General features: G+C 48.8%; 1 protein-coding gene across 1 annotated transcript; it reads left to right on the top strand.

Annotated features, from left to right (window-relative positions):
* The first annotated feature begins 2,857 nt into the window (after positions 1 to 2,857).
* Positions 2,858 to 10,315, top strand: Gprin2 (G protein regulated inducer of neurite outgrowth 2). The gene is made up of 2 exons (XM_057770570.1): positions 2,858 to 2,988; positions 8,146 to 10,315. The coding sequence occupies exon 2, from the start codon at positions 8,152 to 8,154 to the stop codon at positions 9,499 to 9,501; it is 1,350 nt and encodes a 449-aa protein (XP_057626553.1). The 5' UTR covers positions 2,858 to 2,988; positions 8,146 to 8,151; the 3' UTR covers positions 9,502 to 10,315.
* The last annotated feature ends 13,865 nt before the right edge of the window (positions 10,316 to 24,180 follow it).

The following is a 24,180-nucleotide window of genomic DNA, read 5'->3' as shown; positions in this document are numbered from 1 at the left end:
TTCCAGGACAGCCAAGGTTGTTACACAGAGAAATCCAAAAACAAACAAATTTAAAAAATCAAATAAAGGGAGCAAAACCAACTAAAATAAGAAGAGCTTTCTTGACCCTCATCTTTCTTTAAAATGACATCTGTCTTCTCCCCTTTATGACCGAGCTTTAGTTGACTAGGTACATACCATGTTGGTGTCTCCTCTCCTAACTATTCCTCTACCGATTCCAGAAGTGTCTGCCTCCAGCACCTCTCTGAACAATATGCTTTAGTGACCTGGGTCACCCCGGTATAGAGTTTTCTTATATCTGGTCTGGTTCTCAGTCCTTGCCACTTGATCTCTCATCACTGGGTTTCTAAGCCTGTCACTCACCCCCCCCTTTTTTTTTTAAAAAAAAAAAAGATTTTTATTTCTTTATTATGCATACCATGTTCTACCTGCACACTTCTACCTCGAAGAGGGCACTGGATCTCATTATAGGTGTTTGTGAGCCCCCATGTGGTTGCTGGGACTTGAACTCAGGACCCATGGAAGAGCAGGCAGTACTCTTAACCTCTGAGCCATCTCTCTAGACCCATCTCATTCATCTTTTTCTCTGAGGATCTTACCTCTGAGACATTAGAGGTCACCCCTGTGTCTATGATGCTCAGACTCCCTAAGGAACTCCTGCTTCTCTACTGAGTGACATTGTCTCAATGTGCCCGCTATGAGCTTCTGAGAACATTCCACGACTGCTCCTCTCAGCAAACGACACTCGGCCCACATGGTTACCAAGCCAGGTACACCTCCCCTTACCACAATGCTCTACATTCCTCCCCACTCCCAACAGTCCTGCGAGTACCTCCAGATCCCAGCACAGGAGGGACTTGGTAAATTGTGATCAGCTGACAGCGGCAAGAGCATCGCACAGAACACTTTCAGAACGCCAGCCTCCCCACAGTCATGAGATAGGGAGGCAATTACCATTGCTTATCAGATGAAGAAACTGATCCCAGAGAGATGAACAGTCTTGCCTGGGTGTGGGACCACAGGGTAAAGGAACATGCTGGAAGTTGGGAAGTTGGAGGTCCCTATCCCAGACTCTTCCTGGTTCACTACTAGAGCCAGGGAAGCCTCCTTGCCAAGTCATGGGACCAGTGAGCCAAGAGGTCAAGAACGAGGTGATGCTCAGAGGTCCTAGTGACATGGTCCAATCAGCCCATGCCTGTGTGTATCTAGTATGGCAGACATCTATTGACATCCAACTCTGAGCAGGCTTCCTTGGAGCACACATGGAAAGGCTCTTGTCAGGGTGCCCTGGTACCTAGGATCCCAGGGCATGGGGGTCTGGGTCTGGGTCTCAGTGTAGCCACGTTTACTTTACCCCTTCTTGGGACTCAAGCGACTTCTCTGGAGAAGAGTGGTGGATCCTGGGAAGGCCAGGCATTGGCTAGTGTCACCTGGCACAGAAATTTTCTCTGGGCCATTTGGGCAGGATCCCTCAGGCAGGCTGAGAGAGGTGTGGAAGCCAGAACCTGTTTCTATGGTGCTCATCTCTTCCTGGATGGCTGCCTTCCTGAACTGGAGAGAATACGTTGAGGCCCCGGTGGAATCTAGGTCTTTCTGAGAAGATAGAGATCCCCCAACTGGGTGGGACACAAAGATGGTGTTGTCCGGAAGGAGTCTAGACAACCACGGGCAAGTTGGAGTCCCCAGGGCTGCTGTCAACAAAGGAGGGTGACACTGGAACTCAGAAGAAGCCCAGGCTCCTCTTACTATGTGGCCCTGGGTACCAGGAAATCCTTGAAGGTGGACTAATGGAGTGGTCTGGCCAGATCTAGGTGGGGTGGCTTATTGTCTTGTGTGTCTGGAGATGTGGATGAAATGTCAGGGGGCTCCTAGGTCTCCCAAGAGACCAGATATTCCTGGAGTCTATAGAGTTTTTAGGAAAGGACAAGGAAGGACCAAGGAAGAAAATATCAGGGTTTCTGGAAGTTATAGGAGAAGCATTTAGCAGTCACTATGTATGTCAGCTCTTAGCATCCCTGAGGCATGCTGGGAAACTGGAGGCCTCAGTTGGATTGGGTCAGAGGGCATGGGTGGAAGTGGTCCTGGAAGTGTTTGGGGTGACAGGATATCAAGAAAGCTGACCTTGAAGGACATGGCTGAAAAAGTGACTTCAGAGAAGGAGACTATAAAGTTGGGTGCCTGGGCAGGTGCCCCGAGGCCTAGACTGGGATCCTAAACCTAAAAGGCCTGGGGTCAAGGTTGGGTTTCTCCCTGAGGTGGGTGAGTGTAGAGCTGAGAAGATAGTATTGTTGGATGGAAGGCAGATGATTCCCTAACCAGTGGCTGTAGATGTACAAGGCCTCAAGAGAGCAGGACCTGGGGGAAAGGTCTCTCTAGAGCAGGGTCTGAGGCCCGGAGAGCTGTGAAAGGAAGGACAGGATGAGAAAGAACATGGGGGCAGATTTTTGAGGGTCTGTAGATCCTGGTACCAGAGGGAGGAGTTGGGGCGGGCAAAGCTTTGAGGGACCTGGAGGATTGTGAGGAGCTAACCATGAAAGGTGGGAGGTGGTGTGACTGGGACATGATAGTGGCGCCCTTTGGGGATGGGAGACTGGAACACACCGGTCGGCCATGTCCATAGGGCTGCAAAGATGGAAAATTCCACAGTGGGGAAAACCGCCTTGAGGAGGGTCCGGAAGGGGGCTGTGCGCCCTTGGGGGCGGGGTCTAGAGGAGTGGGCGTGGGGGCGGAGCCGAGACAGGGGCGGGGCCTGGGTGCAGAGGCAGTGGAGAGGCGGGGCTCGCCCAGGTGAGAGAGCCGCTCCCCCCAACCCCAGCGCCCCTGCACCGGGTACCAGCGCCAACCTCCCTGTCTGCCCCTCGGCAGTGAGGGTTCCGTGGTCGGCTGCACCTTGGCTGGCCAGACCCGGTGCGGCCCCGGCTCCATCTTGGCGCCTGGCACCTGTGGCGGCAGCAGGCGCAGCGCTTCGGTCGCCCCGGTGTCGACAGGGTGAGAGGCTAGCCCTGGTGGGTGCCAGGGTGGGGTGGGCGGCGCCCTCCTTCCTGCAACCCTGAACCCATTCCTCGCCGCTGCCTGCGCCGCATTCCTCCGCACTGTCGCCTCCCCTTGTCCTCTCGGGTTCTCTTTTCCGCGTCTCCTCTTCCCAGCCTCCGGGTTTTTGTTTGTTTGTTTTTCTCGGCCCGGAACCTGTGTTCATTGGCCTCCGCCCCGCTTTTCTTTGCTTCTTCCCTCCCGGTTTCCTCCTCTCTTCATCCGCATCTCCCACCCTGTCTTCTGTTGCCAGCTACCCCGCTCTCGTCTGCTAGGGAGCACCTCTACTCACGAGCTCCCTGCCCCATGTCCTTTGAGCCACCGTCTTTGTCCTGGAAAGGTCTGTAGCCTAGTTCCGAGGCTTATGTTGGGTCCTTCTTCCTGAGACCCAGTGGGCTTTGCTGTGGAGGTGCGTGGAAGGGAGTCCTGGCCAGGGAGGTTGCGTGGTGTGTGGTGCGTTCAGGCCTTTGCCCGCAGCAGGGGCGGCCTGTGTTTGGCGTGCGGACTGCTGCTGTGTGTACCAATGCTCTTTCCTGCAGGCTCACACTGCATATAGGCCTGTGCCTTGATCTCTGGGGTGACCACTGTGAGGCGTGTGCCCATGCTGGGGAGTGCAGGAAGGATCACAGGGGCCACCGGGGCTGCTTCCATGCTGTGACAGCAGACCCACTAGAAGCACCTCTGAGGGAGGGAGCAAACCATCACGGGGCCAGGCTCAGGCATAGGCTCCGGGACTCCTAGGGGTTTAGATCTCTCAGTGGTGAGCAGGGTGGCATCTTGCAGGTTGTTGCGCCACACTTACTCCGAGAACCGGTTCCTAGCATTCTTGTGTCTTTAGACACTATGTTCTCTGGATGAGGTTAGAAGCTATGAGGGCAGTTTTAGCCTCGGAACTCTTTTAGAAATATTCCCAGCTGCGTTCCCCAATTTTGGCCTGAGTGTTCCTGTTAGACCCTTCATTTGCTCTGGAATGGATCAAACCACCTGCCGTTGGTGGCCACACCCTTCTGTACAAGGGACTTGAGGGATTTGTAGTGGTTATCCCTTCCTGGTCCTTGAGTAACTTCTGTATTTTAACTGTGACTAGTCCTGGTTCACCCCTCTTCCCCTGCTCCCCACATTTGTGGCTTTCTGGATACAGAGGCTGCCATCTACTCATCTGCTGCTTAAGCGAGCACTTACAAGGATGACATGGCGTGGCCTACGATGGGCCCCTTTAGAAGTCTGTGTGGGTACATCCCAAGGGTCTGGGCTTCTCAGATGAGCCGAGAACGGGACCAAATAAAATCAGCAGTCTCAGGCTGGGCTAGTCTGCAAGTTTCTGAAAATTTGGGTGGGGGGTTCTTATTCAAAATGACAATGATTGCTTGCTGTTTGTGAGGGTGGCTGATTCTTTAGTTGTTGACAGTCAAGCAATGACAGATCTCATGACACCAGCCACAGCCATTATGACTGATACATTAAGCAAGGCCAGAGAAACAACATCAAGGAGGAACAGCATTACTCAACAGAAATGTTCTTGGATATGTGTGCCTTTTATGTCATGCTAAAACATCTTCCCAGAAGAGTGTCTTTGTGTGGGGATGTACATGTGAGTGTAGGTGCCTGTGGGAGACCAGAGACATCTGATCCTTTGGAGCTGGAGTTGCAGATAGCTGAGAGTCACCCAGCATGAGTGGTGGGAACAAACCTTAGGTCCTCTGCAAGAGCGGTGTGTGTCCTTAACCACTGAGCAACCTCTCCAGCTGCATCCCAGGATCTCTTTTGGGTAAAATTAGAAGCTGCCCATGACTGTAACATGACTTTTTAGGCATGCAGCATGTACACTTCAGTATATGCATAGTCTGCCTAGGTGAAAGTTTAAAATAGGCCCTGGGAAACTACGTGATGGGGGCACTGGGGAAACTGGCAATGTCACAGGATAGAGTAAGGGTAGCAAGAATTAAAAGATGAAGCTTACCTGTTTGAGCATGTTGGTGGTTTCCCAAAAGGGTATCATTGCTTCTAGAGCATCCCTAGTGCTAATTCTTACAATGCTGTGGTTTCAAGTCTTCCCAGCAACCTTGTAGGGTAGGACTAGCTTTACAAGGGGGAGTTTACATGCATGTCACAGTGTGGGCTGAGTGGGCACCTTGGTCTTCCTACCGAGCATGTCCTAGATTCTTGGGCTGGCAAATATTGGAGCCTCTGACCAAGTGAATCTCTTTGGCTAAGCTAGTTTGGAAGTTTCTGTAAAGCTGGGGTTTGTAATGTAAAATGCCATTACATTGCTTGCTGCACATGAGGGTGGTTTGTGCACTGGTGAGGCTTTAAGTTGGCCATTTGTAGCTGTGGATTCTTTGACATTTTTTTAATTGCTCCACTCTGCCACTTGTAGAGTAGTGAACTAAATGAAGTAACCAATAGATACACAGCTTCCCACTGGGGTCTCTGTGGTTATTGGTCTCTCTGGGTGATGAATTTGTCTGGGTAGGCAGTTGCAACATTTTCCTTGCTGATGGCTTTTCAATAGGTCTTGGTGGGGGCTGGGGTTCCCTCAGTCTTGTCCCACCTATTTCCTCTGGAGGCCAGGAGCCTGGCCTGTTCTTTATTGTAATTTCCCTAGGAGGATCCAAATAGTGGGATCTCACAGGTGCCCACAGGACTTTCAGTCTGCAGGTGTCTTTCTGCCCTCCTTATCCCATGCAGCCTAACAGTCAGGCAAAGTGTGTGGGCAGCGGTCAAGCTTTGCTCCCCTCCCATGTAGCTCCACTGGCATGTCAGGAAACACCATTGGGAGCACAGAGGCAGGGCTGGGTACCGGAACTCCAGGTGTTTACAGTGGTCAGGTCAGCGAGCAGCACACTGTGCAGAGGACCTCATAGACTCACAGGCTTGATTCCTCGCTGAGCCACTGCCCAGCTCTGTGCCCTTGGCCAGGTCACTAAGCTTCTGAGCGGTGGCCTCATTTGTAGAATGGGCATGATGAATTGCATCATGAGGTTGCTGTGACAGTGGAATGAGACAGTATTTGCAAAGGCTATGGCTGAGCTTGCAGCATTCCCAGCTGGCCTTGTCGTCATTGGAACTGCTTTTAGCTTTAGCACTTTCCCGTGTCCGTTGGGTGCTAGCACTCCCTGAGGGCAGTCGTGGACCAGAGTCCTTCCTTTGCCACCCATCCGGTCTGGCTTTGGGCATGAGGAACAGCTAGGATGGGACCACTCCTTACCAAACTGGCTGTGTTTAGTGTGGCTTGGCCCAATACAGTGGCCATCAGCCACATGTGACCAGTTATTTAAATGATCAGAAACAGTTTCTCGGTCACAGTATTTGCATGACAGGTGCTCAGGTGCCACTTGTGGCTAGTGTCCTCCACATGACAGGGCAAGGGTTAGCCTTTCCATCAAAGCCTGCAGTTGTACTGGACCGGACTCTGCCCTTAGGCTTCAAGACTGTCCCTGCTGTCCTGAACTCGAGACAGGGAGGTATTTCCTGTAGCAGAAGTTGAGTTCAGGAACACTGCAACATTCCATTTTGGTCATGCTCACCCGGCAGGGTGGTTGGTTTTCTGTCAGTCTTTATCAGCCTAAGGTAGGTGGGGAGGATTGGGATTGCCTAAACAAAAACTGTCGCCTTCTGTATCTGCCTTGCCTCTGTAGCCCATCCCTCCTGACAGAGAGTCCCAGAGTGATCGTCCCCATTTCAAGAGGGTTGGGCTGGCCCAGTTATCCTGACCCTCTGGCCCTGCCCATGTCCCGGTCTACCTGTCACTTTGCTGTGTCCCTGACTACTTGTTCCTCCTGGGTACCTTCTCCCTCTCTCCACAGCCTTGGTTTCCATAATTCTCCAGAAAGCTTTCTCCTACCATCCCTGTGAGTTCCTTGTCTTGGCAGGGTCTCTCCTCAGGCAGCTTTGGGCACTTAGCTTACTCCTCCATGGCCTTGTTTTTAAGTTCATTCTCTCTGTCTACCACATGGCAGCTGTGCTCCTTTTGCCAGCTGCACATCCAGGACAGGGTGCAATCTGTTGGATACCAGACCCTTTGGGCTCAGGGGAGTGGGGATGACGGTCAGCCAGAGCGTTCTGTCCCGGCTCCATGATGCTGAAGCCCGGGATGGAGACAGCCCAGCTGGGCCAGCTGGGAAAGGTCCTCAGGAGGAGATGGTGGGGTGTAAAGGGGTTGTGTTGAGTTTAGGCAGCTTGGGGGGGGGGGCGGGATGGGGCTGGGTGGTGGTGGTGGGTTTTGTGCTGGAATAGCCACACCAGGAAGAGAGTTGACATTTTGCAGAGGGTATGTCTGATTTTTAGGCATTTTTTTCTCTCACTGCTGGATGGTCATCCCCGGGAATAGCCAGCACTAAATGATTCCCACGTTCCCAGCTGCGGAACAGTGAGTGCAGCGTTCAGCAGGGGCTCAGGAAATGGCTGCAGATGAACGACCAGAGTGAGGGCCAGAATTAAGGGCTGATGGCAATGTCTCCCTGTCCTAGGGGTGGGCGAGCGTCAGGATCCCTGCTCCTCTTCACCCTGATAGGACAGTCTGAAATGTGTCACCGTTCAGTGGGTCAGGCTGGAGAGGATGGTGGAAGAGCATGAGGAGAACCAGAGGATTCTCAGCTTATCCATACCCATTGCTTCCATATCCCACAAACCTATACCCAGGAGACCCCAGTACCTCTCCAAGTGGATGCTGCCAGTCATACTGCCTGTTACAGGCTTTCTGTTTTGGTTGGCTGGGAGCTGTTTTCCCACAGCCTCCCGATGATGCCACATGACTGCTCCTAGGCCCCCAGCTCACTTGGCCTTCCCCCCGGGTTCCCCTCCCCCTGGTTCCTATACCCACACCTATCTCATAAGTATGACAAACAGCTGGCATGGTGGTGGTCTCCAGGGCCCATTTCTGAAGCGGTGATTATTAGATATTTGCAGTGTCATCTCTGCGACACATGCCAAGCCTGGTGTGGCTGGTATGTATCTTGTCACTGATATCCTTATGGCTCTGATCAGTCAGGCAAGCTGGGACTGAAGCTACTTCCTCCGTGTGCCTAGCACAGTGTAAGCTCAGAGAAGCACACAGGTGACATGCCAACACCCAACTTGGCTTCACTAACTTCCTTTTTTTTCTCTCTTTTGTAGGCAACCATGAGTTCTAGCCAACCTGAACCAGGTGCCCGGGAACCCCAAAGTCCCCGCCCACAGCCCCTGTCCCAGAGTTCTTCCAGCTTGCTGTGTGAAGGCCGGGAGCAGAGACCAGAGCTGCGCAAGAGTGCCAGCAGCACTGTATGGCACGCGCAGCCAGGAGAGGCCAGCACAGGTCCCCGGACTCTGGAGGAAGAGGGGTGCCAGACTGAGAGCATGGAACAAGCACAGGCCCCGAGCCCTTGGTCACAGGGTGGTGCTGGAGGCCACTGGAGAAGCAGGACTGTCGGCAATGTGTCTACCATGGGCATCAGTGACCTGTGTCGCCTGCAGGCTCCCAGCGTGGCGGCTGTGCAGAGGAGCCACTCAGACTTGGTCCATAGTGCCCAGACCCGGGGTCGTGGTGATGCTCACAAGGCCAGTCTCAGCTGTTCTGCCCTTGGCAGCTCACCTGTCCAGAGGGCTCAGCTGCAGCCTGGGAGTGTTGCTGGTCTAGATGGCCAGACTCCTGCAGTCCTGCAGAGTGACCTGGCTCCGGAGGATGGGACTTCTAAACCAGCCCGCATGTTGGGGGAAAGTCAGGTGTTGGTGCCAACTGTAGAACTGGAAGGCACGACTGGTCTCATCAGCAGTCCCCAGGGTGGACCCAAAGCGACTGGACAGTCATCTACCACTTCCTGCCAGGCTCTGCCCCCACCTGCTCTGCTCTGCACGATGAGGGAGGCTGCATCCGGTGGCTGCTGCCATGTTCTGGCCTTTCCCAAATTGGTAGCATCCGTGAGTGAGTCTGGGTTGCAGGCTCAGTGTGGGATGAAATTCCACTGTAAGTTACCTGGAGGGGTTTCTGGGCATCCTCACTGCTGTGTCCACCCTTGGGTGCCTACAGGGCTAGCGACAGAACCTGGCTCCAGGACCAAAGATGTGTGGACCATGACCTCAGCCACTGACTTGGCCTTAGGTGTGGCCTCAGCCCAGGATGCTGGGGTTCAGGTAGCTCCAGTGGCAGCCTGCAAGGCTGTGGCGACCAGTCCGTCCCTGGAAGCACCTGAGACTCTGAACATGTTTCCAGAGGTAGTGCTGGGGTCCAGCCGGGAAGAAGCATCATCGCCCGTGAGGGACGTGCGGTGGGATGCTGAGGGCATGACATGGGAGGTGTATGGGGCCTCAGTGGATCCTGAGGTGCTTGGCATTGCCATCCAGAAGCACCTGGAGATGCAGTTTGAGCAGCTGCAGCAGGCACCAGTCAGCGAGGACAGTCTATCTACAGAGGGCCGCAGGGGCCCTCTGCGGGCCGTCATGCAGTCGCTGCGGCGCCCCAGCTGCTGTGGCTGCTCTGGAGCTGCTCCAGAATGAGGAACTGTGACCCTGAAGCAGGCCTGGACTCTAGACTTGGTCCCAGGCCAGTGACAGGCACAGCGAAGACTCGGTGTCACCAGAACCCACCCTCTCACTTGCACACCAGCCTTGGGCTTGTGGTTCCATGCAGCTGGGCTGTCTTTTAAGGGCTTGATTCCCAAGAGCCACTTCTCCATTCTGGCCTCTGGACTTGGGACAGGGATTTTGCATTGCACATCGGTGAAATCCTGGTTTCTTTCCTGTAAAAAAGTACTTAACCTTTTGTTTAGTCCATCCGCAGAACTTGCTGTTACTCCCCCAGGAGTCTCGGTGGTTTTATTTTTAATAGCATTGCTAGGAAATAATGAATTTTTACATTACACAGGAGGCCCAGGTGGCAGGGATGCCTTGGTCCTAAGAGAACCGACATCGCTGGAGGCCCCTGCCTGCCCTGTACTGTGCTTGTCACCTACCTTGTTGTGGTTTCTCCTCTTTACTGCTCTTCTCAGATGTCACAGCAGAAGTCTGGCAAGGATCTAGCCAATGAGCTCCGTGGCAGACAGTGCAAAACAGTACAGAAGGCTTAGAGCTAGGGCTAGGTTGAGCCCTGGTGCTGGCTTGAGACATCTACCTAGGCCTGCTCAGTTGAATTGAATGCACGTTCTCTGCCAGGTTCTGTGGGTTTGTGAGGAATGAGACGCAGTCACTGCACTGGAGTGCAGGGAGCAGAGCATTCTAGAAGGGCCATGTGTGTCACTTGGAGGGGGTTTCCAAAAGCCTGCCTCTGCAGGACACTGTATCAGGTCCCCTGCCTCAGTAGCCGTCTGTCCCCAGATGTGTGTCAGTGCTTGAAAGGCTGTCTTTCTCACCCCACTCTGTTGGATTTTATCCTAGCTGGTGCAGTTCTTCTGGGAGGGAGCTGGCTGGGGGCGGGAGGGCTGGGCTTGGGGTTCCCACCAGGTAGGAAATAGCTAGAGCTGAGAGGCTCTGAATGTCAGGGTTAGCAATGGCCTAGTGTGGGCTGGTCAGTGAGGACTAGTAGATCTGGGTGGGGAGAGGGGACACAGGGCTTTAGCTGCCTGATTTTATTCCCCATGGGCTTCTCAAGGCCCAGGAGGATTGGGGTAGTCTGTTGAAGATCCTAGACACCTGGGATAGAGCCCCTCAGATAGTTCCAGCGTTACGTAGACTCAGGGCCTCAGATTTGGCTATGTTCATGTAGGATTGAGGCTGTAATAAGTTGTGCACCAGGGGTCTGAAGCCACTCCTGGGATCCTGGGGCTGGCAAGACGGTTTATCTGCCCCATCTGCAAGGTCCAGGCACTCACTGAAATAGGGAAAACTCTGCAACATGGCTTATGGTTTAGAGTAGGAATGGCATGCCAGTCAAAGAAACAAGGCAAGACAGGCTGGCTTTCTAGGTGAGAAACCTCAGTTTTATAGGTACTATGCCTTTCCCATGGAGCAAGCACATCCTTTAAAGTCCTGGGCATATGTGAATAGTTGTGTGATACAAAACAAGTACTTTGTGTTCTGGGGTATGGCATGTGGTCACTCTGTCTCCTTCATACATGGGTACCAGCAGCCCAACATTGGAGCCTGAATGGGAGTGAGCAGATCATTTTGGGGTCATGGGGCAATGTCATCTTCACACAGGGCCATAGCCAAGAAGGCTGTTGACACAGAGGGCTTGGGCAGGTGGACGGAGTGGGGACAGCTTGGAAATATCCGTTCTGTTGAAATATGGTGAGCCACTGTTGGGCTGGTAGCTTTGACGGTTCATCATCAGTTGGGAGACTGACTTGGGTGCCTGAGATAAGCATTACAGAATCTGCAGAAACTGGGGGAAGATTCCCAATCCATGTGCATGAGTCTGTTCAGTGAGAAGTCTAGGAGGCTGAGATCCTTTCGTTTGGGGCAGGAGGACAGTGAGGCCACTTTCTGGGACAAGCCAGGGTGGGTGGGCAGGCTCCCGAGGTCCATGTGAAGGGAAACAGACCACAGGGCTTGGCTGGTGACCGTGAAACCCACTGCACAAAGACCTTCTTCTCTGCCACATACAGATTTCAAGTTCATTGTTGAGCAGATTGTGCCAACCTACAATTCCCATGCTGCACCTGGTACCGAGATGAAAGCTAGGTGGCCCACTGGGGTCAGAACAGACCAGCCAGCCACCTGCTTAGCTTCATCCTGATTGATAAACATTTGTACAATGGTGCTAGAACCCAGTGCAGCCTGTGTGTTGGTTGGAACTCTTATAACACCCACTAGCTCATCTCCACAGTTCCTGTTCTCAGGCATTCCTGGGCACCTGTGATTTAGTTTCTGAACTGGACCCATTCCCACTCTCTTACTGGGCCCCCTCCTGGGTAAGGCCTGATTTGGGTACTGGACCAGGGGCTGTTGAACATGGTCACTGACTTTCCTTATAGACAACTGCTCTTGGATTCTTGATTTCTGGCTGGACGTTTGGGGTCCCCTTTGGAGGTGGTAGAACTCGCTGTCTATGTTTGTCTAATTTTGAATTAAAAATAAATCCAAGTTGAGAGATCAGAGCTTTGCCAGGCCTTGGCAGAATTGGGGCATTGGGCATGGCTAGTCTTGTTTCCTTTGTTCTGGTAAATTCTGTCCTCTGAGGCATAAGCCCCAGAATTCAAGGGCTCTGTCTGTGTCCTGGTAGGTTCCCTCCTTCTGTGTTCTGGGACCATCCCCTTCTGTCTATTTGTTCTCCTTCTGAGGCACTTGGGGTCTTGGATAACTGAAGTCTGGCTTCCTGGACTTTACCCTCTGCCAGAACTACCTTCCTATAGGTAACACACAAGGAGTAGAGGCCTTGTCTGGTTCCAGGCTGCATCGCGATCTTAGGGAACCACTTCAAATGTAGGCTCTTTGCCTGCTGGTGGTCACAGTGCTGGGGAGGGTGGGAAGTCGAGAGAGGTCCTCTTCCACTATGATGTCACCTGTTCTGGTCTCTGTCCCCTGGATATGTTAGATGATTATGAGAGTGGCTGACGTGGGCCTTCCCCATGCAGGTTCTGATGATTTGCACTTGGGGTGGGCCATCATCGCCTAGGAGTCTAGGGCTGGAGACTGAACTCTGGATTCATGCTGATGTTCATAAAATCTTGGTCAAGACACCAGCCCTGAAGACCTGAAACTTCTTCAGCTCTAAAATGGAGTGGTCACAGAACTTCATCTTTGGCTTATGGGAATGGAGTTGCAGAACCCACGTCAGGCACCTCCCTCCAGTTAGTGCTGGGCTCACACACTGGCGTTACCCAGTGTTTCATGGCCACAGGACAGGGCTAGTAGCTCTTTGCTGCTGGCTTGGCTGCTCCCGTAGCCCATAGCCTATTCCCTTGATGTTTCTCCTTCAGCTTCATCCCAGGTTCTGCACCCCCGTTTTGTGCCCTGTATAGGACATGTGCCTTCTGGCTGGGAGCCTTTGAAATCAGTTCCTAGAGCCACACGGGGGAGGAGATCACTCTCTACTGGCTGGTAGAGGGGGACAGAAGCCCAGCAAGGACACGCCTTGAGGTCAATCCAGACCGAAAGCAAAACTCTGGGTCTCCCAGGGTGGACAGTAGAGCCCAGGTGCTTTAGCTCTTGGGTATGCAGGCTTTGAAGCTCCAGGACCCTTGCGGAAGGTCTCTGGATGGAGCCCTAGGATCTGTTCCAAAGGGAGTGCCGTGTACTTACAGGCAGGGTGCATTTGTGCCTGCATCTGCCCATCACCCAGTGCACACAGCCTGGAGTCCACATGTTGCCCAGGCCTTTCCTCCGGATTCTGCTGTGCTGATGGACCTGCCAGGTGACCTTGATTAAAGGGGAAGCTTGGCCTCTGTCAGTGTTGAAATCATTCTCATTTGTCATTTTGGTCTGGTCCAGTTTTGTCATTTGAAGCTATGACTAGTCCTTTATGAGTTCCCATCCAACTTGTCAGGCAGGGTAGGGCCACTGTGGAGTCTGGAGTGTGTGAGACCTGTCTGGACCAGTCTGGTCTGGTTGAGACAGGTCTGGATCAGTCTGTTCTGGTCGATACTGCTATGGTCTGGTCAAGACTGGTCTGGTCTGGTAGAATCCAGTCAAGAGCAGTTTGCTCTGGTCTAGCCCAGTTGAGTCTGGTCTTGTCCGGTCTGGTCTGGACTGGTCTGGATGAGTATATTCTTGTCTGGTACACTCTTGTCCAGTCTATTCTGGTTGAGACCAGTTTGGTGTGGTCTGAACCTGTCGAGACTGGTCTGGACCAGTCTCTGGTTGGGACCAGACAAGACCGGTCTGTTCCCGTTGAGACCAGCCTGCTCTGGTCTGGACTGGTCGAGACTGATAATCTTATAGGGACCTAAAGAAAATTTAGAGTTATGATCAAGTCCTGACTGAAGTATCCTGTGAGTCTTGATCATCTCAGGTAGCAATCTTGAACCTGTTCTGGATGAAGAACTCAGACATCTGGGCCATCTATTCCTGCCAGAGATTTCTCAGATGGTCTTCCTTGATCAAAGCTGATTTTTCTTAACTCTGAATAAATCCACAGCCTCTCATTTTCTGTGGAAACAAAAGCAAAATCTCTTCTCCAAATTAACATACCTTTTGACTTCAATTTTGAAATCTTTTCAAAGGCTCTAAAAAATTAAGTGAAAGTTTTAAAGCAAAGTGTTGTTCCTCCCAGTGAAGTTCAAACCATTGTAAGCAAAAGACAGCACCAGATGAAATAAAACCAGTAAGAATGTGATTATTTCCTTTTGGTAGTGAGACTATTCTAAATGGGCTAGAGGCCGACTGGATATTTCTTGAAGAGAATGAACCATACCTTAAATTTATTCTGTGTAATTTGCCTCAGGGTTGCCAAGCAAAATAAAAAATTCCCATACGGTAAGCTAAATCTAACTAATGAAAAATGCACCATGCATTGATGTGGGGGATCAATTCCCCTGGAGGGATAGCCTGAGGCACCATTCCCCATTTTAACTCTGGGGGCAGGGGGGTCACCATTTATACAATTTAGCCTTAAGAAAACTAGGTAGAAATGTGTTCTTTGTGACAGGTAAGGGGTAATGTGTTTTATGCTTTGCAACCAAAGATAATAAGTAATAATAGAAGGGACTTAACTACCTAGGCTACATGTATGTTTCATCTAAAATGTATCAGAGATAAGAAAAAATCTCAAGAAGACTTAAGTGATGTCTGTGTGGTTAAGAGTACTTAGTGTGATTCCAAGGAACTGAGTCTGTTTTCCAGCATGCCAGTCAAGCACCCAATAACCTTCTATAGTTGTAGTAAGTGAATACAGTGCCTTTGGATATCAGTGAAAGAAAGGGAAAGAAAAGAAAGAAGGAAGGAAGAAATAAATAAAGAAAGAAATGGAAAGAAAAGAAAGAAAAAAGAAATCACCCTGTCTTAGTTAGGGTTCCTACTGCTGTGAAGAGACACCATGACCACCACAACTCTTACAAAGAAAAACATTCCATTGTATCTGGCTTATAGTTCAGAGGTTCAGTCTATTTCCATGATGGTGAGCATGTACACAGACAGACATGTGCTGGAGAAGGAACTGAGAGTTCTACATTTAGATCAGTAGGCAGCAGGAAGAGAGAGTCATTGGGCATGGCTTGAGCTTCTGAAACCTCAAAGCCCACCCTAGTGACATACTTCCTCCAACAAGGCCACACCTCCTAATAGTAACACTCCCTTTGAGTCTAGGGGGCCGTTTTCATTCAAACTATCACATTCCACTCCCTAGTCCCTATATAGCTTGTAGCTATATCATAATGCAAAATGCATCTATCCAACTTTATAAGTCCCCATAGTCTATCACAGTCTCAACAACATTTAAAAGTCTGAAGTCTCTTTGGAGACTCATGGCAATCTCTTAACTGTAAAACCCCTGCAAAATCAAAATCAGAAAGTATATCACATACTTCTAACATGCAATGGCATAGGATATACCTTATCATTCCAAAACGGAGGAAAGGGAGCATAGTGAGGAAATACTGAACCAAAGGAAGACCAAAATCCAGCTGTGCAAACTCCAAATTCTACTTCTCCATGTCTGATGTCAAAGTGCTCTTCAGATCTCCAACTTCTTTCCATTTTGTTGACTGAAACACACTTATTTCTCTTGAGCTGGTTCCTCTCCCTCTCCCAGTTAGCAGCTCTCCTCAGCAGGTATCCCACAGTTCTGGCATCTCCAACATCTTGAGGTCTCCAAGGCAATCCAGGCTTCAACTTCATAGCTGCATGCAATGGTCTCTCTTGGCCTCCATGCAGGGACACCCCTGCCTCATGCCTGGCCTCATGGCTTTCTTGAGCTGTGGATGACGATTCTATAACCCCTTTCTTTTGTCCTTGACTCTAAAGCCAGAACCATGGGACTGAAGTTGCCAGGTTCTGTTGCTTGCTGAGGCTGGAACATGACCTCTCATTCAATTACATTTTCACCAGCTTTCTGCTTTCCGTGGTTTCCTTCACTGTCTAAGATGACTGTCCTGGAACTCATTGTGCAGCCCAGGCTGGCCTTGAACTCAGAGATCTACCTGCATCTTCTTCCCAAGGGCTGGGATTGAAGGCCATTCAAGCTACAACATGCCCCCCTCTCCCCTCCCCCCTACTCTCCACCATGCAGCTTTAATTCTACAATTAAAGTACTGCCTCTCTTCCATGAAGGTGTTCATTCTGCATCCCCTGACAGCAAACTGAATGTAAGGATTGAAATATCATCAACGAGGGCTGGAGAGAGTTGTAACTGAGAAGTGGTCGCTGTCATTTATTGGTCCATAGCAAAACCACTCCTAAAACTCAGTCTTAAACAGCAATGAATGTATTACTCCTCCTTATTCTCTAGTGCTACCTGGAGACACTTAAGCAGCTACGGGCTGACATCTTTTCTGTCTTTCCCATGGCCCCATTCACAAAACCAGCTTGGGCTCTGAACTCAATGAAGGCTCAGGGTTTGAAAGGGCACAGGCAGAGGGTTAAGTAGAACAGCTTCACTGAGACATCTAGCAGCCTGCCTATGGATATCCTTGGGTAGTTGATTCCCCTCACCCCAAGTCCCTTAGCTGGCAGAGCTAGGAATTAAGAAACCACTACATTGTAATCTCTCTCTCTCTCTCTCTCTCTCTCTCTCTCTCTCTCTCTCTCTCTCTCTCTGCACACACTGTGCACACATACATGCACACACACTCACACTGCTTTTCAGCTATTCCTGGGAAAACCACACACTTCAGGCCTCCCTGGATCAATACTCCTGATGGTCTTTCCCCCTGATTTCTTGCAGTCATTTTTTTCTCTGGCAGCTGCTGTTTCCCTCCGGCCAACTAGTCCAAGATTCATCAAGGATGTGAGAACAATTGTCATCCATCTGCCACCTTCTGGAAGTCCTGCCTCATTCCACTGCAGACGGGAATCCAGCAGGCAGGATTACACACTGAAGCCGGCCTGTAATCACAGGGAGAAAAGTAGATGGTCCACCACTGCACTACCGGAGGTGATCAGAGCTAAGCTTCTGAGATGGGGTCGGGAGATTACAGAAGCCGGAAGGACAGCTCAGTTTCCCTTCACTGAGAGTAAAGGGTTAATTGCACTAAAGAGTTCATCCTTTCTTCTTTTCCATCTCTGGCATTGCCAGGAACAAAGGAGTAGAGTCAGAGCAACGTTCATTTGACATTCCTGAAGGGACAGCTCAGAGCGTTCCACCAAAGCAGGGGTGTCACTCTTTAACTAATACTCATCAGAATGCCCTGGCTGTCTAAGGCAAAGCTGGGCTTGGTGGCACTAATTCTGGCAATTTAGGTTGAGGTCGGAGGATTGCAATTTCAAGGTCAACATGGGATATAGAATAAGCTGAAGACCAGGATGGAAAACTTCCCAAGATCCTGACTCCAAACAGCAGGTGAAAAGGAGGCCTGGGGAAATGATCTAGTGGTAGGCTATTTGCCTACAATGTGTGGGAAACTACCCAGCTAAAATAACCTGATTGGTCAAAGCTGAGAATTGTTAATCAACCAATTAACCAACTGTAGTCTGTACTTCTAATATAATTCCCATGAATGCATTTCTCCTTATGTCTTGTCCATTTTATTTAAAATGTAATGTTTTTATTAACCTATGTTAATTATACACCATAACGAGTCTCACTGTGTTTTCATGCACATATATAATGTCACTTTGCTTTCATTACTGTTTCTTGTCCCCTGCCCTTCTGCTTGTTCCCCTTCTTGTTCCCAATTAACTCCCTCGGTTTTCTTTTCCTTTTGTCTTTTCAAATATGTAAAGCCCCATGAGTTGTCTGCAGGAACACAAATTTACATGAGCATGGCACCTTACTAGTTACTATACCATTACACAAAGTGACCTCAATCCCCTTGCAACCATTATCTGCCTACTGGCAACCAGAGACGGGTAGCTTTGTGAGTTAGAGATGTATTTCTGTGCATATATAGACAACATTGTCCCCTGAAAGGTGGAGTTCAATGACAGTGACTGGAACCACCAAATGAAATGATGCTTCTTACAGTGTAATTACACAAGAGACTGGCTTTTCCCAGTATGCACTGATACTAATAAGACAGGGGCCATACATCTCCTGAGAGCCATCGAGATAAATTTACCTCTTCTCCAAATAGCACACTGAGTTATGAATAGTTCTATTCCACAATGCTTTGGGGCATCAGCAATCCTTTATCTCTTTTCAGACTCTCCTCCATAAAGCACAGAGAAGATGCTAGCAATCCAGGGTCACAAACTCCACTAAATACTGAGATCTGCTGATCAACTGACTTTACCACAGTCAAGACCTTTATCTTTGCTCTCCTTTCCTTCCCCCAGAAGTTCACAAGATTTGTGAGCATGTGGATCATCTAGAGATTGATGTAAAATGGACTAGACACAGAGGCTGATTGGAGCAGTATCGGAAATGATGCATAAATTCATGCCGTAAGCTATTGATTGTGGGACGATTATATTAAACTGTTGGTAGCTTCCAAACGAATGGGGCATTTCTTTATTTTGAACATAAGGTGGTGTAATAATGTATGACATTGGGTTTGAATGGGTTGGTGATTTGTTTCTAAGGCAGATTGTTTAACCCATCCAAACCTTAGTTTGATTTTCTGTAAAATGGAAACACCTGTCTATTAGGGTTCTTGTGAGAATTTAAATAACACAGTATGTAACTATGTTAGGCACAGCATTTAGCTCATTGTGAGTATTTAGTAGCTGTTAACTACCTGCCATTATATTTTCACTACAAACAATGTCTGGCTGAGAACTTTCTAAAACTCTAGGAACCATTACCCTTAGGAAGGGCTTAAAAGTTCTCTTACATCATAATCCCAAAGCATATATGGTGGCTTGGATGCAATAATAACTCTTCAGGTCTGGCTAATTTGCATCAGGGAGCTTAGAAAGATAATACTTAACGAAAAAATGCACAAGCAATCTGCATGTGTTCTTTTTAGAGCCTGTCCAAGTCCTAAGAGACAAGAGCTAGCTCAATATAAAAGTGTTTGGGAAAGTTAAAAAAAAACCCTGCAGATTCAAAGCTTCACAATAATCACTTTTCTCCCTGCCCTGGGCCCGAGCTTCCAAACACCAACATCCTCTGCCTTACCCTGGCTATGCCCTGCCAGAGCTGGAATCAGTAGAAAAGACTCCTCACCTCTGTCCTATGAAACAGTGTTCTGGAAGTGTCAACTAAGCTATCATGGCGTCTTTCTCGGCATCTTCAGTGTTTTCAATTAAATTTCCAAAATAGATGCTCGAATTACCAGAGGGGGTGTCTAAAACGAGAAAGCTGTGGTCCAAATGACTTTTTAAATTGAGAATGAGGAAGAGAAGAGAAAGCTCACTGACCTAAAGGAAAGCCCAGTGACAGTGCCTGCCTAATGTTTTATAAGCAGGTTCTATTCAGAGATCCCAAGGAAAATTAACTATAGAGGTCATAAAAGGACTTGTAGGTCGACTTGTGGAGGGCATAAAAATATTAACTGATCAGCTACACCGTAAGACACATCTTGTTTATCTAGCCATGTTCATTTGTTTTCTGTGTTTGTTCCATATAAAAAAATCTTGAGCAGCATAGGGAAGAAACTGAAGTGTATAATTTTATTGATGTCACCCCATTGCATCTGGTGGGCATACACACACACACGCACGCACCTGTGTGTGTGTATCAGCTATTAAAATATATTAAGTAAACATTGACTTATTTTCGTGTTAAGGGGAACCCAATTCTCTATCACAGATTAATTTGCACAGCAGTGGAGTCTGAGGAAGAGTTTGTGGTGAAAGAGTTTTTACTGGGAATGGATATGGTGGAAAGAAAGGGAGAGGATGTGGGCCAGACAGGGCAAAGGTCAATGATGTAGGACCTCCATGGCATTAGCCAAGTGATGTGGAAACTTGTAAGTGCATCTCAGTTTAGAGTGTTTCACATCTCAGAGATAGCTCTGGTCATTTGAATCTCTACCTTGCTTCATCACTGAATTCAGGCTTCCCCAGACAGTGTAGGACCTTAGACCAAACCCTTTCTACAAGATGGGAATGTTGAAAGAACTGGAGGCAGGAGACTGTCTTATGACCCTACACTTTAGCAGCTGGGCAGCAAGTCCATCCTCCTGGAAATGACTGACTGGTTCTTGTGTGTGTTATAGCTCCTATAATCTGTTCCTCTCTAGTGAAGGAAAGACAAAGGGCAAGACCCAGAGAAGCAATTCTTTCCTGGCTGAGTGAAAAAGAGAATCTATATGTACAAGGAAAGACCCCGCCTTTCACTCAGATGTAAGGAGGAGAGCAGTGACCTATCCTTTACAGGAAAAAGGAAGGATCTTTGTTCAAGCTAAAAACTGTAGAATTTAAGCCAGTCTAAAAGTTTTGACTTGAATTTTGATGTCTGATACCCAAATAAGGGAGAATAATTAAAGGATTTTTGTAGTGTCGAGATACAGATGTTTAACCTTATATTTTCAACTCATAAATACTCCCACCATGAGTATTTATCCCTCTACACTCCCAGCAGACACACATTCCATAGTCACCTGCATGTCTTTAGTTCATTTAGTACATATGGAAGGCCAAGTTCTCTAGTTTAGTTTAAACAAAAGCACAATATACTTCGTGGTAAGATCGTAAAGCATAGATCCAGTCCAGAAACCATGGGAAAATCACCCAATAGAGATCCAGAGAGCTGTGAGAAAATGACCTGTTAAGAATTTAAAGCCAGGTATGGCAGTGAACAGCTTTAATCCCAGTAGGTGAGAAGGAAAGAAGTAGGGACAGGTGGATCTCTATCAGTTTGAGGTCAACTACACACTAAACTCCAGGACATCTGTGAGGGCCTGCCTCTAAATCAGACAAACAAAACAATACAACACCAGACAATGGGGCTTTACCAACTGACCCAGAAACTGACACATTTGTCCAAACTACATCATTTATACTTCCTTCTAATTTTTATACTGATCAGGACAACGATCCTAGGTCAACCAAATCAAATGAGGAAGACTCATACCCAACATTAATTGAGCACAGGTGTGCACCAATAGTCCATCTCTAACTTCATTGAGAGAGCCCTTATAGGGCTTATAGTCTGGACATGCTCACCCCAGAAGGAGATTTCATGATAGTCGGGGAATGAAAACTAAGTTCAACATGTGGTTTATGCAATCCTAAAAGAAAGACACGTGTCTACCTGGAAGGTTGAACACTGCAGAAACTGAGCACAAGGCTGTAAAAGATGATGCCTTTAAGTCTGGAAGATAAAACGAACTCCTTTGATTTCTTTCAATGATGCCTAACAAGAACGTTTAAACTGTTCCATAGGAAAGAAGAGAAGGGATTGAAATAATCCTAGAATTAAAGAAACGGCCACTCTAGTTTTATAGATGAGCAACTTGAGATTCAGCCAGGGTGGACAAACTGCTTGACGTCATACCTATAGAAACTGGAGGAACCAGGATTGGCTTTAGAGTGTAGGGTCTCACTGGGATGCCCTGTCATTGTGTGTGTGTGTGTGTGTGTGTGCTGTGTATACATATAATTGAATAATCTATCTCAAGCAAAGAATTGTCATTTTTTTTTGAGGGGAGAATTGCTCTTATACCAATAGCAATCTGTTGGGAGCTGTGAACCCCCAGATCCTGAATTTCTTGTAAACAACTTGTTTTCCTCTGCTCTGAGACAGCCTGCAGCTGCTCTGAGCAGGAGACCCTCCGGAGTTCCTGATGGCAGGGGAATGGTTTCTGGTGGATTTGGCTGTGGTGTGGCTATCAGTTAAGGATCCCTATAAATGTGGCTCTGGTACACAATAAAGGGGGGGCATTCTGGCATTAAGGATGACTTGTGTCTCTGTCTGTGAGTCTTTGTGTGTTTCATTCTCCAGCCCCTTGCCCAGTTCATGAACTGTATGGTAGCACATAGAGCGCAGACGGGCATGGTGCACTATAGCAATCCAAACGTTAGACTCTCCAAAATGCAAACAAGGAGTGTGCCTCTGGTCACTCTTGGTAGCAATGGCCTCTTTGCACCCTGCATGAGTTCTAGGTTTGGTGGGCACACATGCTGGGTCATCTCTTCTTTTGAGTGTTAGGTTTGTTAGGTTTGGGTGTGGTTTGAGCCTCCTTGTGGGGTGGGCATAGCACCACTGTCCTATCCCTGGGGTGTCTTTCCTTTATAGCACTGGGCTCGTATCCAGGAAGTCAAGCCTGGAGACTGGGTCAGAAGATTTCTGACTTTGACACCATCTGCCTACATCTCCTTTCTAGGCCTGAGGAGGGCGGAAGCAAGGAGCCTCTGTCGGGCCAGAACTTCCCATGTGCTTCCCAGAGCTACACTGAGGTGCTGGAGCCCAGGGGAAAGAGAGGGGTCTTCTCAGCTCATACCCCTGTTGTCCTCCCTGTGCCCCGTTTCTGTTTTTCTTCACTCAGTTTTAAACAAAGGTCCGAGTAGACAATGGCCAAGGGTGACATTTTGTGTGTAAACTTCTGATGCTTTTACTTTGGCAGGGTTTCTGGTTCTCTTATCGTGGATTAGAGCTAATGAAGGAGAGAAATGATTATTTGTGTGGGTTTCCATTCCTGAACTCAAGGTGCATAGCTTATTCTTCTCAAGGTGGGCACTCCTCTGGGCAGGGCAGAGCTAGGAATGTGGTCACAGGCCATTGGCCTGGGAATGGTGCAGAACCCTGGTGAAGCACAGGTCAGCAAGAGAGCCATGCTTTAACAGAGATAGTTTACCATTTACTTTTTCATTGGCCTGGGTTTTAAGGTATTCCATTAAGATATTATTTGTCTTAATTACAAAACCTTTTGGCCTGCCTGTGCTGTTGGTTCCTAGCCACTGCCTGATTTCCTGGGCCAGGCTCTTGAGTCTCCTCCTGCTGGGACTGAGCACCCTCTTTCCAGCTTATACTAGTTGTTCCACGCTGTCGGTCGGACTGGATGCCCCCTAGTGGTGAGGTTGGGCACAGCATGGGAGCATAGGGAAGTATCAAGGGTGTTCCATTTCACTGTGAAGGGTGATGCTCCAGGGTTGGTGGGGATGACCGTCTGGGCAGGCAGTCTCTACCCTGCTAAGCCCACCTACCACTTAACCCTTTAGCACTCCTCCCCTAGTGTTCACATGGCGCCGGGGGTGCTCCCTTAGGCTCTGCTGACTGCGAGTAACTGCATTGTGAAATGAGAGTTACCTGAATGCTTAGAACACTTCCTTCCCACTTAAGAATTCAGGAGGTCTCTGGTTCCAGGCTTGGTTCTGTGGCTCGACATAGATATCAAGGAGTCGAGTTCTTTCCAGCTATCTGCTCTGCCATCTTCAGGGTCTTAGTGAGGGCTGATCTGACCTCGCTGTCACATGATAGCTGCTGCACCTCCGCAAGCTAACTTCGACAATACTCTTCATCCAAATCTGCCACGAGAAGATATTGGCACACATATTAAAAGATTGAAAATTGCATTTCTTAGTCTGATTTATAAAATAATTAAAAAATGGTCTCTGGGGGAAATTTGAGGACAGTTTGACTGTGTGTGTGTGTGTGTGTGTGTGTGTGTGTGTGTGTGTAAACAGCAAGCTGTAAGTCTGAGCAGTTGCCAGGAGGAGGGGAATGGAGAAGAGGGAGAGAGAAGCCCATGGCAGTTGAGTTAGGCCAACATGATCTGCCCTGGAGGTCAGTAAGTGGCCTTCCTGCAGATAAAGAGCTGCATGGTGGAAGGAGGAGGGACAGCTTCAGAAAGAGGGAGGAATCCCAGAGTGTCTGGGAACTCATACCTGGGCCTTCACCATTATCTGGAAGAAAAAGAAATAGAAGGAAAGGAGAAGTATCCTTTTTACGAGTAACTCAGGAAAATGAGTAGTTTCTGCAGTGACATTCTAGAAGTATCTGCAGCCAGGGTGGGGCTTCTGGGAGAGATAAGGGCATCATCTTGTTAAAGGGATAAATTTAGTCTTGTAGCTTTAACACATCTTAAGGTAAATCAAATTTGAGGAGGGGTGGGGGGTAGTCCTGGAGAGCAGTTGATTGATAGGCCAGCTGCATTAACTCTTAGAACAGACAATATTATATAATGTTCGTCTCTTGTTTTCTGACCTGGTCTTATTATGACATCTGTATTCCCATTAGCAAGGTATGAGAAGTTTATTTCTCATCTTTTTTTTTTAAATCTTTAGCCATTACACAAGCTAAAGTGAATATCATTGTGTATA

This window comes from Chionomys nivalis, chromosome 5 (genome assembly GCF_950005125.1).
Source record: "Chionomys nivalis chromosome 5, mChiNiv1.1, whole genome shotgun sequence".
NCBI classification, from domain to species: Eukaryota; Metazoa; Chordata; class Mammalia; order Rodentia; family Cricetidae; genus Chionomys; species Chionomys nivalis.
Note: the sequence above shows the minus strand (reverse complement) of the source record. Positions and strands in the feature narration are given on the sequence as shown.